The 16884-nt window shown below is 54.1% G+C and overlaps 1 protein-coding gene across 4 annotated transcripts in view; it reads right to left on the bottom strand.

Moving 5' to 3' along the window:
- Positions 1–5611: 5611 nt before the first annotated feature.
- RPH3A (rabphilin 3A) overlaps positions 5612–16884 on the bottom strand; it is a 29821-nt gene continuing 18548 nt past the window's right edge. For all 4 annotated transcript variants that reach the window (XM_086855919.1, XM_086855922.1, XM_086855921.1 and 1 more), the window contains 13 exons: positions 15707–15844; positions 15507–15602; positions 15331–15387; positions 15053–15262; positions 14069–14148; positions 13444–13518; positions 12308–12417; positions 11416–11542; positions 10925–10981; positions 10604–10755; positions 9524–9605; positions 8943–9039; positions 5612–8666 (listed from right to left, as the gene is read on the bottom strand). In XM_086855919.1, coding sequence (XP_086712045.1) covers positions 8536–8666; positions 8943–9039; positions 9524–9605; positions 10604–10755; positions 10925–10981; positions 11416–11542; positions 12308–12417; positions 13444–13518; positions 14069–14148; positions 15053–15262; positions 15331–15387; positions 15507–15602; positions 15707–15844 — 1412 coding nt within the window. In that variant the 3' untranslated portion in view covers positions 5612–8535. The remainder of the gene's footprint in view (positions 8667–8942; positions 9040–9523; positions 9606–10603; positions 10756–10924; positions 10982–11415; positions 11543–12307; positions 12418–13443; positions 13519–14068; positions 14149–15052; positions 15263–15330; positions 15388–15506; positions 15603–15706; positions 15845–16884) is intronic.

Below are 16884 nucleotides of genomic sequence, written 5' to 3'. Positions count from 1 at the left end.
CCTTTGGGGACAGGAGGTGGCACCTGATCCTGGGGCGGTTTGGGTTTAATTATTGGCATTTAGAGCTCACCCAGCTCCAGAGTTAATTCTGATAAAAATAGAAAAATTGCAAAAATATCTAAAGATGGAGCTGGTGACATTTCCCTTCCTGGGAAACCTGCTTGTCTGGCACAATTCCGGGATAAATGGGAATATTCACTCCCAACTTCCTCCTGCCCAGTGTCCCTTCCCATCATCCCCAATATTTCCAAAACCAGGAAAAGCTTCAGGTCCCTAAGCTGCTTTTCAGTTTCCCCTTTGACCCTGCAGCAGGGCTGGGATGTGGTCCTGGGGTTTTATCCATAAATCCCGTGGATTCTGCTGCTCCCATCCCTTTCCTGCTCCTTTCCATCTCATCCATGGAGAGGTGTGGGATGGAGCTGAAAGTCCCTGGGATTGGGGAAGGGGGTTGGGAGGAGACCCCAGCCTTGACACCCCTGAAGCCCCCAAAGCTCATCCCAATCCCTTTTCCCTGTGTTTTTCCAGAGCCACCCTTAAGCTCATTTTCCCCCAGCCAGGCTAAACTGTTTATCCAAAGCCTCCCTCATTAGGTTAACGATTCTCAACAAATTATTTTATAATTATTTTATCCACAGCCCGGCTCAAATCGAAGATGGGAAGTGGGGGAATGTCAGCAGCTCCATCAGGAGAGATGGGCACGGGAGCCACAGGATGCTCAGTCCATTTTCCTGCCCTTGGATCTCCCACGGTCTGCAATGGTCCAGCTGCTGGGATGGCTGAAGGATGCGCTGCCACCCCCAGCAGCTGTCCCATGGATGGGTGGCCCTGTGGCCCCCGAGCACAGGAGACTTTCCCAGCACCTTCCCAGCGCTGCAGGACCGTGAGATTCCAGGGAAAGGGAAAAGCTGGAGTGACCCAAGCGGGTCCCTGCGTTACACGAGCAGGTTCCCAACCTGCGGATCAGCGCCTCCCCCGCAGCCCCGGGATGATTTCCAGGGCTCCAGCGCCATGCCCGTGTCATTTTTCAAACAATTAATGATAAAGAGGCCCGGGCGCAGCTCGTGTTTCGGTGTTAACGCCGCTGCCAAATATCATCACGTCAGAGCCGCCGGTAAAACAAAGGAGATCGATAAGATTCCCACTCCAGGAGAGCAGCTCGGGGTCATCCTGCTGCTCCTGTGAACCCTTCCCTGGGACCTGCTGGGCTTGATTTCCCCTTTTCCCGGCTCTTTAATTCAGCAGCTGGTTAATGGGCTTTGCCTCGTTCTTCTGCTTCCTCCGCCAATCCCAGAAAAAGGATTTGGGTTGGAAGGCAGTTTAAAATTCATCCCGTTCCACCCCCTTTTATTTTCCACTATCCCAGGTTGCTCCAAGCCCCATCCAACCTCACCTCGGGCCCTTCCAGGGATGGAAGGAGTCCGCTTTTCAGGGATATAACCTACCTTGATCACACCCGGCAGACCGGCTTTCCCTTAGGCAGCTTTTCATTCCCACTTTTCCTGCCTTTCTTTCCCCGAAAACCTTCCCAGCCGCTCGATCACAGCCGATTTGCAAGGCCAAGACATTTAAAACACCCTGAGAGCAGCCGGGGATGAAAGGCGTGAGCTCCAGCAAGGTGAGAGCTCCTGGAAACTCATCCTTTGGGAGAGCTTTGGAGATAAGGCAGAGCCTGAATTCCCCCTCTGGAAGTCCCACCTGCCTTTACAAAGGAGCGGGAGTCACACGGAGCTGAATAACTCGGATTTTAAAAGGAAAACACTCTTTGTTAGCGGCTGAATAAAGCCCTGATTTGCCGAGGCTCTGGAGATCTTGGCTGTGGCACTCAGGGTTTCCATGACAGGGCTCTTATCAGGGAGATACCGATCTGTGCCCAGCTGGCCCTCAATTAACGATGCTGACCCTCATCAGGGGACAAAGAGGAGTGACAGAGACACCCGTGAATTTCTCAGGCTCCTTCCCTCTCAAATTCAGCCCATCCTGTTTACAAACACCCCCAAGGCTTCCCAGCGGCAATTCCCTTTGACCCGACCTAATTTATTTCTTTATTTTGTTCTTCTCCTTTTTTGTCTGCCCCGATCAAGGCGAGCCTTTTTGGTTTTTTGGTTGGTTTTTTTTTTTTTTTTCTTTTTTATTTTTTTGGACAGCTTTTGAACGGAGTTTGTTGGGATTTTTTTCCCAGAGAACCTGAGAAATCCGTTATCTCCGCAGCCCGAATGGATTCAGGGAAGCGCTCAGATCTCTGAAAGCAGAAACTTGCGGTTTTCCCAGCCTGGTTCCAGCTGCTCCACCGGCCTGGAAGGTCGGCATCCCACTGTCTGATCTTCCCAATCCGCCTGTGACCTTGCATTCATGGCCCAGCATTCCCAAAATGTCCCCAAAGGAGCCGTGTCCGTGTCCCCCACACCGAGGATGCGGCACCCGCTGCTCCCCAGCTCCCATCCCGCTCCTGCCAGCCCCATATTCCATTCCAAACCCCTCCTGGATTCCAGGAAAATGCAGTTTTCCAGCTCTCGGTGCTGCAGCAGGATGGAAAGGGCTGGATCCCCACGGCAGGGACTGATCCACTTCCCATCCCTGCAGGATTTGGGAATAACATCCCATTTAACTCACTCTCTCCCAGTTTAAAGCCATTCCCTGTGTCCTGGCCAACGCTGCTCTTTGAGACCATCTCAGCAGCACAGCCCAGCTGGGATGGAGCGGGGTCGGTCGGAAAACAGCAAAGCCATGGAAGCAAAGCCACGGGATGATGGGAGCAGGGTGGGAAAGGTCAGAATTTGGTTTCTAATGAAATGCCACTTTCCACCCTGGGCAGCATGGGAAGGTGCACAAATTATCCCAGCTGAGATTGGATTATCCCATGTGCTGGAGATCCCATCCCCATCCCCATCCCCATCCCCATCCCCATCCCCATCCCCATCCCCATCCCCATCCCCATCCCCATCCCCATCCCCATCCCCATCTCATCCCATCCCATCCCATCCCATCCCATCCCATCCCATCCCATCCCATCCCATCCCATCCCTCATTCCCACTCCATCTCCTGGGGCCTCTCCCAGTACAAACCAGTCACCGTTATGCCCAGTTCATATCCAGGCTGTGTTTAACCAGACTCCCTTTCCTTTTCCAATTCCCACTATCCCACGGTACTTTTCTTGGGGCGTGGAGTCTGCTGGAACCCAGGATTTACAGCAGCTCCTCCCACACCTCTCCCCAACAGCCCCAAGCCACCCTCCCACTCTGCAGCCCCCTGAGGGTCTCCACTGGCCTCTCCCACTCAAGATCCAACATTCCCCTGTGGAAAAAAACCATCCCAAAACTCAGCTTCCTCCAGGAACCTCTCCAGATCCTTCACCATGGCAGTGGCCAGTAGCCCAGAGGAGGTGGTAGCCAAGCCCTGGGCACCGGAGAGGAAAGAGAAGAGTTTATTTTGTGCTGAGGACTGAGGAGATGAAAGCCATTGATCCCAGCTCGTAATTACATTGTTATCTCTGTCCTGGGAGATAAAGAGATTTCTCCCTGCTGGCTTTTGGAAAAGCTGGGCTCCAAAGCGGATAGAGGAGGGATTTATTTATTTGAGCTCCTCTGTTTTTTTAAGTGAAATGTTAAAGAGGAAAATGCTTGGTTTATTTCTTTTTTTTCCACCCCTCCCAGGAGATGGGAAGCCAGGGAATGTTTCTCTCCTGCTCCAGGATCAGGCAGGAGATGAGGAGAGCTCCGTAACGTGGAAGTTTTAATGAATTATCCTTAGGAGATAATCAGAAAACAGCACTGACGGGCCTGAGTTGGTCACTGGGTGCTGCTGGGACCTCCTGGAGCCACGGGAGCCTCGCAGAGGAGCCAGGCTGGATTTCAGAGGGGTGCAACAACAGCCCAAGGCTTTTCCAACACCTCCATCCCATGGCTTTTCTCCAGGGATGGTCCTGGCGCCTCTCCCAGATCAGCCAAGGACCTGCCTGAGGTCCTGGCAGCTGCTAAAGGTGCTGCTGCCATCCCCATTTCCCACCCCCTGCATGAAGAGCAAACTGGGATGGCTTTCCCAAGCACTGTAAATTCCTGCTCCTGACAGGCCAGAACCGGGATGAGAATCCATTGGTTGCTCCAAAGGTGCAAATCCCATGGGCACACCAGGAAAAAAAGCGGCTGGAAGAGCGGGATGGTTCAGAGGGGCCCAGATGGAATTAAAGCTGGGAAGCCACCTGCAGGAGCAGGAGATTCAAAGGATGGTCCTGAACAAGCCCAATTTGCAATCCAAGGAATTCCCTTCCAGAGAGGCTGAGAAAAAAAACGGGAGGAGAAATAGGAATTAGAGAGTGTGAAGGATCCTCTCAAAACGGGAGGAGAAACGGGAATTAGAGGGCGTAAAGGATTCTCTTTTATTCCCATGGATTTGCGCAGAATCCCTCTTTCCCTCTTTGGAATAATTTTCCATTCAGGAACTCGAAACCATCCACAAACACCTCAACACCTTCATCCCAGAGAATCCTCATCCCAGTCTTCTTCTGGAGCTGGATGGTTTCTCTGCTGGAACCTCCTGGGTTGGATTTTCTTGGCTGGGAGGTCTCGGGTGGGACCGGGATTCCTCCACTGGGATTTCTCTGCTGGGCAGGAAAGGGACAAGAGGAGGAAAAATCAACGAGAAGAACCCGACGCTGGAAAACAAAAACATTAAAAAGAAGTTAAAACTCAATTTAAAGGCTGCTGAGGGCGTTTTTCCCCAGAGTACAAAGCCACAACTCTTCCCTGCCACTGAAGGTTTGGAAGAGAAGCAGCGTTAGGAGCGGCTTTTATTTTTATTATTTTTTTTTTTGCGATTATCCCCCGAAATTCCCAAATCCCTGGAAACAGCGGGATGTCCTTCCGGCACCTCCTTCCCGCTCCATCCCTGGAGCTCCGGTGACATCTGCTGCTGTCTCTGGGCATCGCCACCGGTCCCCACCCCACGATGGCACCGCCCGGGGGCTCCCACCAGCCTAAACCCAGCCTAAAAACTCCAGAATAAAAGGAGATAAATAAAAAGGAAATAAAAATAAATAAAGGCGGGGATAAAAAGGAAATAAAAGGAAATAAACGGAAAGTAAAAGGAAATAGAAGGGAATAAAAGAAGGAAATAAAGGGGGAATAGAAGGAAATGAAGGGAATAAAGAAAAGGAAATAAAGGGAAATAAATAAAAGGAAATAAAAGGGAAATAAAAGGAAATCGTTGCTTGGTTGAGCAGCAGCACAACGGGAGCTGCCACCACCCGAGGGAGCGGCTCCTGCTCCCCAAACTGGGGGTGAGGGAGGGCACTGAGAGGGGAAAAAAGCCTCCCACCACCACTCCAGCTTTTCCTCGGGGCCTTCACCCCCAGGCACCAATCGAGGGGGCAGCTCATGGATGATTTAAACCTGCACGATTTTACCCAGGATTTTCCCAAAACCAGGAATTCCTGCTATCCCCCAGGCGGATCCAGGATCTTCCCCCCACAACCACCCCCAGCTCCTCAACATCTCGAGCCCAACGCCAATTCCAGCAGCCCCAGCCCCGCAGGAATTCCCAGAACCAGGCCCTCTGCCCAACCCATGAGGTTCCTGTTCCCACAGGGAGTGAAAGAAGGAAAAAAAACCCCGTGTGTTTTTTATTCTTTTTCCAATAGTCTCACTTTATTAGATACCACATCAAGAGAGGATGTTGTGCTGCATGCAGCGGAAGACTGGAGGATTCCTAATTCCTGTGTAACATTTTCTCTCAACAGTTGTAAACTGATATTTGGCTGTAAAATCACTGCATGCGAGTCTGAATGCAAACAGCAGTAGAAGAGGCTTTTCATTTTCTTTTTTTTTTTGCTTTTTTATGTTTGTTTGTTTGTTTTTCACCATTCCCAATCCATAGGTGCATGCTTTATTTACAACAAAAAGAAGTCATTCAGGGCAGGAATTACCATCAGAAAAACTGAGAAGAGGGCGGGGAGGGGGGCAGAGACCAGGACCGTGGTTTTGCACAATACCGAGGAGTTTGGCAAGTTGCACTTGATTTTTGGAGGTGCAAAGAGATGATCTGAGTATCCTTTTCCCAAAGAAAGCAGGCTGACCAGGGAATGGGAATACAGGGTGGGATAAGGGTAACCTTAAGTGAGTTGTTCTGCACATACAAAGGAGGCTGGGCTGCTGCAGGACTGGGAGAAATTAAAGGATTGCTTAAATAATGACTTTTAAAGTTTTTTGGGTTTTTTTTACCCTCGGCCACACATTTCCCCAGCACAGCTCCGTGCCTAGGTGCTGCTCTGGGTATGAACAAGAATGTTTGGGCCAGATCCATCCCTCTGGAAAGGACAGTGACATCTTATTATTAGATTTATTAAGGGTTATTATAGAGTTATTGAGGTAGGAAAAGGGAGATCCTGGATCCCACAGCTCACTGGGAGCAGGGAGGCATCAGCACGGGATACAGAGAGAAACAGTCCAAAAGAACGGGATTGTTCCAGGCTGGGTCCTGGCCAGAGTCAGGGATCTCACCTTGACTGGCACAGAGGCAAGAATTCCATGAAAATGGGGAAAATTCCAGGTTTCCTCTTCCATTCCATCCCTCTGTCCAAGCTCAGTGGAGTGATGGAAGAGGATTCCCAGCTCTGGGAGGGGTTGGGTTGGCTTTTCTCACCTGGAGATCCAAGGAGGGAAAGGGCCAGGCTGGGCCAGCTCAGCACAGAGGGGTTTGTGTCACCCAGGGCTGGGGACACCCGGGGCACATCAGTTTCTGCTGGGGGACAGGGGAAACGCAGAAAACGTCTGGAAAACAGAACTCATCCAACTCAAAGAGTGAGCAGCTGCAGCAGAGGGGGCAGGGGAGGTTTCACACAACATGCGAGGTGTGACAAAAAGTTCCGTATATTCCATAGTGCTCAGTGTGCTCCTATCCACAGGGCTGTGCTCGGGGTTTTCCAGGGAACGGTTCCGGAGCCAGGGAACAGTTCCGGAGCCAGGGAACGGTTCTAGAGCGGTTCCGAAGTGGGGAACGGTTCCGGAGTGGTTCTAGAGTGGGGAACGGTTCTAGAGCGGTTCTAGAGCAGAGAACGGTTCTAGAGCGGTTCTAGAGCGTGGAACGGTTCTAGAGCGGTTCTAGAGCGCGGAACGGTTCTAGAGCGGTTCTAGAGCGGGGAACGGTTCTAGAGCGGTTCTAGAGCGGTTCTAGAGCGGGGAACGGTTCTAGAGCGGTTCTAGAGCGGGGAACGGTTCTAGAGCGGTTCTAGAGCGGTTCTAGAGCGTGGAACGGTTCTAGAGTGGTTCCGGAGCTGTTCCAGAGTGAGGGAACAGTTCTAGAGCAGTTCTGGAGCGGTTCCGGAGTCAGGGAACGGTTCCAGAGCGGTTCCAGAGAGGTTCCAGAGCCTGGGAATGGTTCCAGAGAGGTTCCAGAGCCTGGGAATGGTTCCTGCAGCTGCCTGTGCTCTCCTGATGTCCAGGCCATCAGAGCAGGCTGAGGCCAAAGGTTCTTGTGCAGAAAATTGGGGGAAAAAAAATGAAAGAAAACCAAACCAAAACAACCCAAGCCTGGAAGATCTTGGACCGTTCCAGCTAATTCCAGGAGTTGGGGTGGTTTAAAGCAATAATCCTTGCACACATCAGGGGGCTGGGGGGAAGTAGCAGCTCCCTCAGCTTCCCTCCTGAGGAACAGAAAATCCTTGGAAGCAGGAGGGGTCTGAGGGGACCCAGGGGCCGCCTGCAGGGCTGGGCCAGTCGCTACTACACAGCTCAGAGGTGAAGAGGAGGTAGTCACAACTCTAAAACACAGCCGGGCTCCTACAGCAGCGGAGCCCCCGAATTCCTCGGGCGAAGGAACCGCCCGCGGTGGCCGGAAACGACGGGAACCAACCCAAACCTGCTTCCCTGCGGGCACAGAGCTCCCTAAGCCCTTCCTCGTCGCTGTTACTGTGTTGGTGGTGGATCTTCTCAGCAAAAGGATGTGCCACAACATTGCTCAGGTGGGCCAAACCGGAGGTGAAGCTCAAGCAGGACTCGCAGGATGAGGCCGGTGACACCGGATTTGGCCTAACCACGATGACACGGACACCAGGCGACGGTGACACCCACACCAAAGCCAAGGAGCTTTTTCGTTATTGCAACTGAGGTATTGAGATCACACAAGCAGGACAGGCTGATGCTCCCAAGCCCAGCACTCCCATCTCCCGCCGGGAGACGCCGGAGCTGCCGGGAGCAGAGGCTGGAAGGACACAGAGCGTCAGAAACGCGACGGGGACGCTGCCACGTGGACCGGGGAGGGAGAGAGAGAGGGGAACAGTCAGGAGGGAACTATTGCTTGCCAAAATTACACACCAGGGGAACTCAACGGCCTCCCTCCCCCAGCTGAAAATAAATAAGGGGGAATAGAAAAGATCTGGGGGAGTTTTCAGTGGAAGGGAGGGTGGAGGGGGCTCGGGGGAGGTGGAGGACCCTGGGATCAGAGGCTGTAGCAAGGCGTGGCTGCGCTGGAAGACGGGACACCAGGGACATCAGGGACCTAGAGGGGCGTGGCAGAGGGTGGGGAGAGCCGGGCAGGGGCTCCCTTTAATCGCTGGCGACGTGGTTCTCGTTCTGCAGGGTGTGCCAGCGCTCGATCTTCTTGTCCTTATTCTTCAAACACTCGTACCAGTGTTTCAAGCGCTCGCCCTTGGCCGTGATGCCCAGCTGGCAACCGCCTGGGAAAAGGGGAGAGGAGTTTGTGTCCAGAGGTGATGCTGGCATTCCAGGAAATCACACCTCACACCCCACAAGGCTTTTTCCACCTCCTGGATCAAAAATCGAATGGAAGCACCTGGAGATGCTTTTCCTGCCCAGAAGACCTTCCAGGGGCGGCGCCAGATTCCATCATCCCACCTGGGCAGGTGATCTAGACCCCCCTCCCATCCAGCAAACCCCACACCAGGCACCAAAGCCATGCCCCAGAGGGCAGAGACTTGCAGCTCAGCACTCACCGATGTAGTCGTTGGATTTTCCGATGTCGTAATCCCAGACGGAAATGTCCAGGGATTTCTTGGCCAGGTCGCTGTGTTTGATGTCATAGAAGAACTCCTGCAGGAATGGGAACACCAGTGTGAGCCCCAAAGGAAGACACACCCTAAAAGCTGCAGTTAAAGGGTTGGACCCGATCTCTGTCCAGCCTGGATTCAAAATCCAAGGAGAGGATGGTTAAAATACAATTAACGAAGGAAAAAACGCTCCTTCCCTGTGGCTTTTCCAGGAGCTGAGCTCACCCCTTGCACCTACGTGAGCCCTTCCCAGGTGTCCCATCAAAGCAGCTCCAGTGGAGAATTTCCAGTTTCCACCCTCATCCCACCCACATCCGCAGCTGGGATGGCACGGATCCGGCAGCAGGGAGCTTCCAGGGGGTGTGGTGCTGCCATGGCAAAGTCATTCCCAAAATATTCCCGAGCACGGGAGTGGGAAAGGAGCTTGAGCAAAGAGGCCAAGCCTTGGGGATTTTGTCTTCCACCTCCTCCACTCAACACGGTTTTCAGTGGATTGATTTAATAATTAAAAAAATACCCATCCATACCTCGTTAAACTCAGGATTCAACGTTTTCTTCTTAATCTGCGTCTTGTGCTTGGCCTTTTTGCCCATGTCAGGTTTCAGCCAACTGGGGGCAACAGGAAACAGCTCAAAATTCAAGTGCAAGAAGAGTGGGAGTTTATAAGCTTAAAAAGTGCGTTTCTGGGCTGGAAGAGATTTATTTAGGGCCAGTCTCCCTTCCCACCTTCCAGAGGATGTGGGAAAAGTGTGGGGCTGGGGCTGTGCAGCCTGGCTGCCGATCCAGAACTCAATTTAGAGCTGGGATTAATTAGATCTCTGTTAGAAGCCGATTTAAAAACATAAAGCCACCATCTTCTGTTTGTGGAAATGGAGAATACAACAAATAAAGAGAGACCGGGAAGGGAAACTGCTCAGTTCCACCGAGCTACAAAAAGATGAGCAGAATGTGCTCAACATGAGAATTACTGAATGAGTTTTATGGAGAGCAGAGGGTTTTTTTCTGAAGGCAAAGTTAAAAAACAGGTGCAAAAACCCCCACCAGGAATGGCTGCAGGGACCTTTCCGTGGTGCAGCTCACGAGGTCGGAATAAAAACCTTATTCCCCCACATTCCCACGTGGGTTTATGGGGCAGCAAGTGGGGCACGGAGGGACACGGAGCCACCTCTGTCCTGCAGCCAGGGTGGGTCAGAGGTGGAGAGAAGGACTCCCTGTCCTCTAGCTTCCACTGTCCCTGGATTTCCACCTAGCCCTTGATGGGTCACGGGTGGGAATCCCACTCCTACGGATCCTGGGGAAGTTGGGCACCTCCACCTTGGGCTGCAGCCCCAAACCCACCCCCACACCTCCTTTGTTTGCAGACACAAGGTGACCAGCCAAAGGTCGGACTCCCAAAGTCTTTCCCAGCCTTTAACAATCCTGGGGTTCTCCATGAGGTTCCCAGGGGATCCGGGCACTTGGGGAGCGACACACCCAAGGGCTGGCTCAGCACCCCTGAGCCCCACCCACAGCGGGGACACCGCTGCGCGAGGCCTCCAGAGGAAGGAGCACAGCAGGCGGCTCCACGGCCGCGCGCTCCAGCTCGGAGCCGTTCCCGGCTCACTCACAGCTTGACGAAGGGATCCGAGTATCCGTTGGCATCCATGGCCGCCAGGTGCACGCAGCGCACGATGCCCACGATGAGCCCACCCTGCTGGGTGCTGTACATGAGGGACACCAGGATCTTCCCGCGCTCCTCCACGTCCCCACCGCGATCCACCTGCGGGAGAGGCGGGCGTGGAGGAGCCGGGCCAGGAGGAACTCAGCGGGGGAGCAGGAGGGGTGAGATGGATACCAGGGAATGTCGGATCTCCGTGACGGCGGGGGATAACGGGGTTGTACACGAGGGATGGGACGTGGTTGGAGACTGTCCCGCTCCGAGGACTCACCTCCTCTTCGTACAGAGCCATCCCGCGGGATGCGCCGGTCGTTCCGGTGCGCTTCGTCTGCGATGGGAAAGGGATAAGGAAACTGCCGTGAATGACCGGGAGAGGCACCATCCCACAGCAAAAAAACCTGGGAATGCCGGCAGCGCAGCTCCTGCCCTGCACTCTGGAGTGGAAGAGCCTCAGGAATGTCCGTCTGCTCAATCAGCCCCCACCCCAGGAGATCCAGCAGGGGACAGAGCAACCTCCACGGTGCCATCCACCCGCAGGGGCTGGCAGTGCCAGCAGGAGCAGGCCCTGGAGTCACTTCCCATGGATTCCCACCACACCCTCATCTCCTGGCCTTGGGATGTCACATCAGCCCAGGCACAGGTGGGAATCCAACTCCTAAAGGTGCTGGAGAAGTCAGGCACCTCCAGCCCCTCCCTGCATCCCTCAGGAGCCATTTGTTTTCAATCCCAATGGGAACAGAAGGAATTTTCACGGACACTCACTGGTATTACTCTCTCCAGGCAGATGTTGAAGTTCTTCTTCTGGTTGGCTTTGAGTTTTTTCAAGGCAACTCTGGTTTCTCCGATAAACTCGTTGTGGCCGAATTTGTCCTCGTCACATACGGAGATCCTGGAGGGAAGAAGGGAAAGGGGAACATCAGCCATGGAGCAGTGTCTGACTCCAGAGCCAAACCCACCCCTGCTGGGGGGAGGGAAAAGCAAAAAGCAAAGCAAATCCTCCCCCCAAACCCACCCTTGATCTGGATTTCCTCCAACCAAAAGCAAACAACACCCAAATTTATAGCTTGCCAAAAAAAAAATTAAAAAAGTAAAAAGAAATTATTTTAAAAATCAACTCTTTAAATATTTGCTTTGTGATGGAGCAAGAAATCAAGAGGTGGAAGTTTATTGAGGGGAGAAAGAGTCACAAATTTTGAGAGGTATTTGTATGGAATTTTTTTTTCTGGGCTGTTGTCAAATCAGCAGAGATACACATCTCTATGATGATAAAAATTATAATCTATAATTATTGATTATAATTATAATAATATAATTATATATTATAATATATAACAATTATAGAATTATAATTACATATTGATTATAATTAACAATTATTGATTATAATAAATTATAATTTATTTATAATATAAATAAATATAGATTATATATAATATAAATAATATACATTTTAATTCATTTATAATCACTTAAATGACAAGGTCAAAACACCAGTCTTCCTCTCTTAGAAGAACCATCCAAATGAGCAACCTCACGTTGATTTTAACCCAAATCCGTATTTCCCGCTGCCCCAGCCCCGCCGCGCACTCCTGGGTGACATCCACAGCTCCCATCCCAGCCTCCCGTGGGATCCCTGGGCTCCTGCTGGCCTTGCCTGAGGGTTTTCCTCTGCATGTCCTCGTCGGTGATGCCGTGGTACACCAGGGTCTCGTTCCACACCGGGTTCCGGGTGTTGCGCAGCGTCTTCGTCCGCAGCTTATTCGACTGCGGGGTGGAGTAAACACGGGGGAATTACAGCCCGGAGTTCCTCCCTGCCCAAATCCCAGCTCCTGGCAGGGATGCCCCATCACATCTGGCACAGCTGGGTGATGCTGGGGCAGCGGCTCCACGGGAGTGTCACGGTGGAACTTTGCTCAAGCACCGGGGGTTTGGTGGCACGTGGTGGCCGGGAGAGCCTGGATTTTGTCACTCCCTGGGGTTTATTCCCTCAGGGAGAGGGAAAAGGGCACCCAGGGCAGGCTGTGAGGTCACAGCTTTCATGGTTTAAAGGAGGTGACAGCAGGAAAATGAGGAGCTGTCACTTGCTTGTGTGTCTTTCACAACCATACATTCAAAATTTAAAAAAAAACACCACTAAAATAAATTTCAGGAGATGAGAGCAACAGAAATCAAATCTGTTCCCAACATCACACCTGGATTTCCCCTGAACAAGAGCAGGAATCCCCTGTGCATAAAGCAGAGTTGTAAAATCAATCCAATGATTTTATTATTATCAGTTTTCCCCTGGTTTTACTCCTGGATCCTCTGAGCAAAACCCTGCTGCGCCCTCTAAGCAATGAGCCAGCACTGCTGGTGGTGGTCATTCCTTCAAGATTTGCCCACCAAGATCAGCTCAGCTGGGCTGGGGAGGGAGATTTCCAGGAATTCCCATGATGGAGCCAGAGCTTCCAGCACGGTTCTCCCCCCACAGCTCCAAACGTGCTGCAGCTCCCAAGCAAACGGATAATTCCAACTCTGGCCATAATTAGATTTTTTTGGGCAGATGTTTTGTGATGCATTAACAGCAATGCCTCCTCTGGAGCTCCCCTCCATCCCTGAGCAGATTCCTGCCTGCAGGATGAGCTGTTCCTCGGGTCTGGGAGAGCATCTGGGAGCATCCTCCCTGTTCGGAGAAACCCCCGGGGGAAAACAGCAGAAATCAACGGGGAAAACCGGATCCAAGGGAGGGACCTGAGAGGGATTTGAGAAACCTCTGCTCCATCCCCAGCACCAAACCTGGCAAAGCCTCACCTTGCTGGCTCCAGGCAGGAGGTGCAGCTTCACGTAGGGATCAGCCAGGCCATTGGAATCCATTGGTTTTAAGCCCTAAAAAAGGTTAAAGGAAACACAGGGCGTGAATCCTCCTTCAGCAAAGACAAGGCAGAGGAAAATCTGCCCATGAAAAACCCCAAGAGAAAATGTGTTCAGTGACCCAAGAGACTCTGCCCCGAGCAGCTGTGGGTGCCAGGATGTGCTGAAACATCCGACCCATCCCTGGAAAAATCAGAGTTGTAGAATCATAGGATGGTTTGGGCTCGAAGAGACTTCAAATATCAGCCAGCTCCACACCCTGCCATGAGCAGGGACATTTCCACTGTCCCAGGTTGCTCCAAACCCTGTCCAACTTGTCCTTAGATTCCAAGGATCCAGGGGCAGCCACAGCTTCTCTGGGAGGACTGTTCTCCCACAGATCTCTTGGAGCCACACAAGGAAAAGCTCCCCCAACCCTCCCCAGCCGGGAGCAGCTGTGGATGGGCTCTCCCAAGGGAGCAGCCTCTGCCAGCAGCCACATGGCTTCCATCCCATTGTACCAGAGAAACTGGGAGCCAGATGGATTTTAAGCAGGGAAAAAGGAGGGGAAAAGAGGAGCTCTTGCCTTGGCCTTGATGAGGGTGCAGTGCAGGGAGCTGTTGTCCTGGTCGTAGAGCAGGCTGAACTCCAGAGCTCCCAGCGTGGCTGACAGCGAGGGAGGAGGAGGAGGAGGAAACCTCGTTAAAACCCCAGCCAATAACTTCATTTAATCATCCACGATTAGTAATAATTAGAAAGATTTGTGGGTCAAACGTAAAAGCTGTTTAATACAGTGAGACTGTGCTGGCAGCAGCCAAACCACCACAAATCCAGGCGGATTCGGGAGCTCTGCGCAGCTTTTGCCCAGGGAGAGCAGCCTGGCTCTCCAATATTCACCAGGCAAAGGAGGAGTAACCTCACCAACCCTTCCCATGGCAATTCCACCCTGGACCACCCTGAGGAGATGCTCCAGCTCATGAACAGCACGTCCTCCCGGGTCTAGGGCTCAGCACCTGGCTCCTGTTTTGGCTTTTTGGAAACCAGCTCAGGCTCGTGTTCCTTCATCCCAGGGATGAAGAGCAGGCACAGAAAGCATCAGCTGCTCCTATCCAAGCACCTGTTCCCAGCCCTGAGGAGCTTTCCCACCCAGGATGTTCTACCACAGATCCTCAAATCAATCCCCAGCTCCAAGCCCCGCAGGGAAGCAACATTCCCCAAGGACATTCCCCGCTGGAGACCCACCTGCAGCATTCCCCAAGGACATTCCCCGCTGGAGACCCACCTGCAGCATTCCCCAAGGACATTCCCTGCTGGAGACCCACCTGCAGCATTCCCCAAGGACATTCCCCACTGGAGACCCACCTGCAACATTCCCCAAGGACATTCCCCACTGGAGACCCACCTGCAGCATTCCCCAAGGACATTCCCCACTGGAGACCCACCTGCAGCATTCCCCAAGGACATTCCCCACTGCAGACCCACCACCTTCCAATGCAAGTCACGCCCTCCCACCAACCTCCTGCAAATCCCACACTTCCCAAAGAAACTCCCTCCCTCCCTGGGTACGTACTGCCTTCATCCGAGTCGTAGCTGTTGGCATCCTCCTCCTCCTCCTCGCGTTGCTGCTGCCGCTGCGGTGCCGCGGCTGCCGGCGGGGGCTGGCTGGCCGCAGGGGGCTGCCAGGCTGGCCTGTCCTCCCTGCCGGGGGCCGCGGCAAAGCCCCCTCCCCGCTCCTCCCTGCCGGCTCCTCGGGGCTCCGGGGGTCCCAGGGGGGGGCTCGCTGCGGGAGGGACCCCGTTAGCCCCCGGCCCGCTCTGCCCCAGCCCCCCGCAGCCAGCCCGGCCTTACCTTGTCTCTCCGGGAAGCGGGAGGGACCCCCCGGCCTCGCCGCTGCGGCCGCCGGCGCTGGGGACAGAGGTGGCATCAGCCCGGGACGTTCCTTCGTGGCCTCCGGGCCAAGCCAGAGCGTCCCTGGCCCGGGGGTGTCGCCAGGGACTGAACGCCGCGATCCCATCGCATCCTACCTGCGGGCGCTGCTGCCGGGCCGGGTCCAGCGGCGGGAGCGGCGCTGGCCGGCGGGGGCGGCCGCTGGCCCTGCACCGAGCTGCTTCTCTTCACACCTGCGGGGACAGGGGACAATCAGCGGGAAGCAGCCAAGGGTGGCTCCCGCCTTTGTGTCCCCCCTCGCTGTGGCCCCGCAGGGATGCGGGAGCGCCGCTCTCACCGGGGCTCCTGCTGACCCCGCTCTCGGCAGCCAGGTCGCGGCTGTCGCTGTCCCCAGCGGTGTCCTCGCTGCCGCACGGACCCGGCCGGCCCTCGGCTGCTTTGCGGCTCCCCCGGGCGGCCGCTGCGGCGTCGATGCCTGCAGGGAGAGGGATGAAGGAGCTGTGAGGCTGGAAAAGCGAGCTGGCATCCCCGGGTGCTGCCCGGCCTGGCTGCCAGCGGCGGGGGGACAATGGGCACGGCCACTGCAGCAGAAGGACTCTGCGCCATCAAACCTGCACGCGGTGCCCAGGAAATCCCCAAGGACGCGAGAAAAACAAGGCCTGAGGTATCCATCACCTGGTCCTCAGCACCCATCAAAACCCCTGGTGGCATCCCAGCCCCACATTGCTGGGATTGGGGAGGGGGTGATATTTTCCTTCTGCTGATCATCACCCATTTATTAAGGAGACAGCCGTGGAAGCTGCCTCGGCCTCTCCCTTCCATCACCCAGCAGCCGCCGTCCCAGAGGATAAATCCCAGCCCGGCACTCCGGGGTGATGGATTGCAACCCCACGGACGTGACGGGAAAGGTCTCGGCGCTCACCTGGCCGCCGCTGGAGACGCCAGGGATAAATCTTTGGCGTGACATAAATGGGCTGTTTCTCCTTGGCTGGGCTCTCAGGGTCACCGGGCGCGAGGACAAAGCGGAACGCAACAGATTGTGGGGGGAAAGGAGGAGGGAGAGAGGGAAAAACACCGGGAATGCTGAAGAGCAGGGAAGGGAGGTGGTGGAAAATGAGCATCCAGGAGCGGGAGCCCCATGGTGCAGAGAGAGCGGCGCAATAAATAATTTTCCAAGGGAGCTGTAGGAAAATCATGGGCACGGCAGGAGCATGCTGAGCACCGGGAGGGACGTGCGGAGCTGCCAAAGCCTTCCCGACTCCAGGAGCCGTCGGATTAATAAAAGCCGCCCGTGGGGCTGCGAGGTTTAACGGCACCCGCTACGGGCGTAATTAAATCGCCTTAATTAAGTGCCTTCCCCAGCTGCTGCTGCACGGGAAGAGGGAGAGCGTCAGTTGGGGGCATCAGAACCCGGCCTAAAGGAAGGGTGGGATGGAGGGGATCATTCCAAGCGGGAACTGTCCCCTCAGCCTTTCTTTGCCTCGTCCATGGAGCCAAGAAGAGGAAGGTTTGCAG

Source organism: Cyanistes caeruleus, chromosome 18 (assembly GCF_971803275.1).
Source record: "Cyanistes caeruleus chromosome 18, bCyaCae1.hap1.1, whole genome shotgun sequence".
Lineage (NCBI taxonomy): Eukaryota > Metazoa > Chordata > Aves > Passeriformes > Paridae > Cyanistes > Cyanistes caeruleus.
The sequence above is the reverse complement of the archived record's forward strand: the minus strand, read 5'-3'. Positions and strand labels throughout refer to the sequence as shown.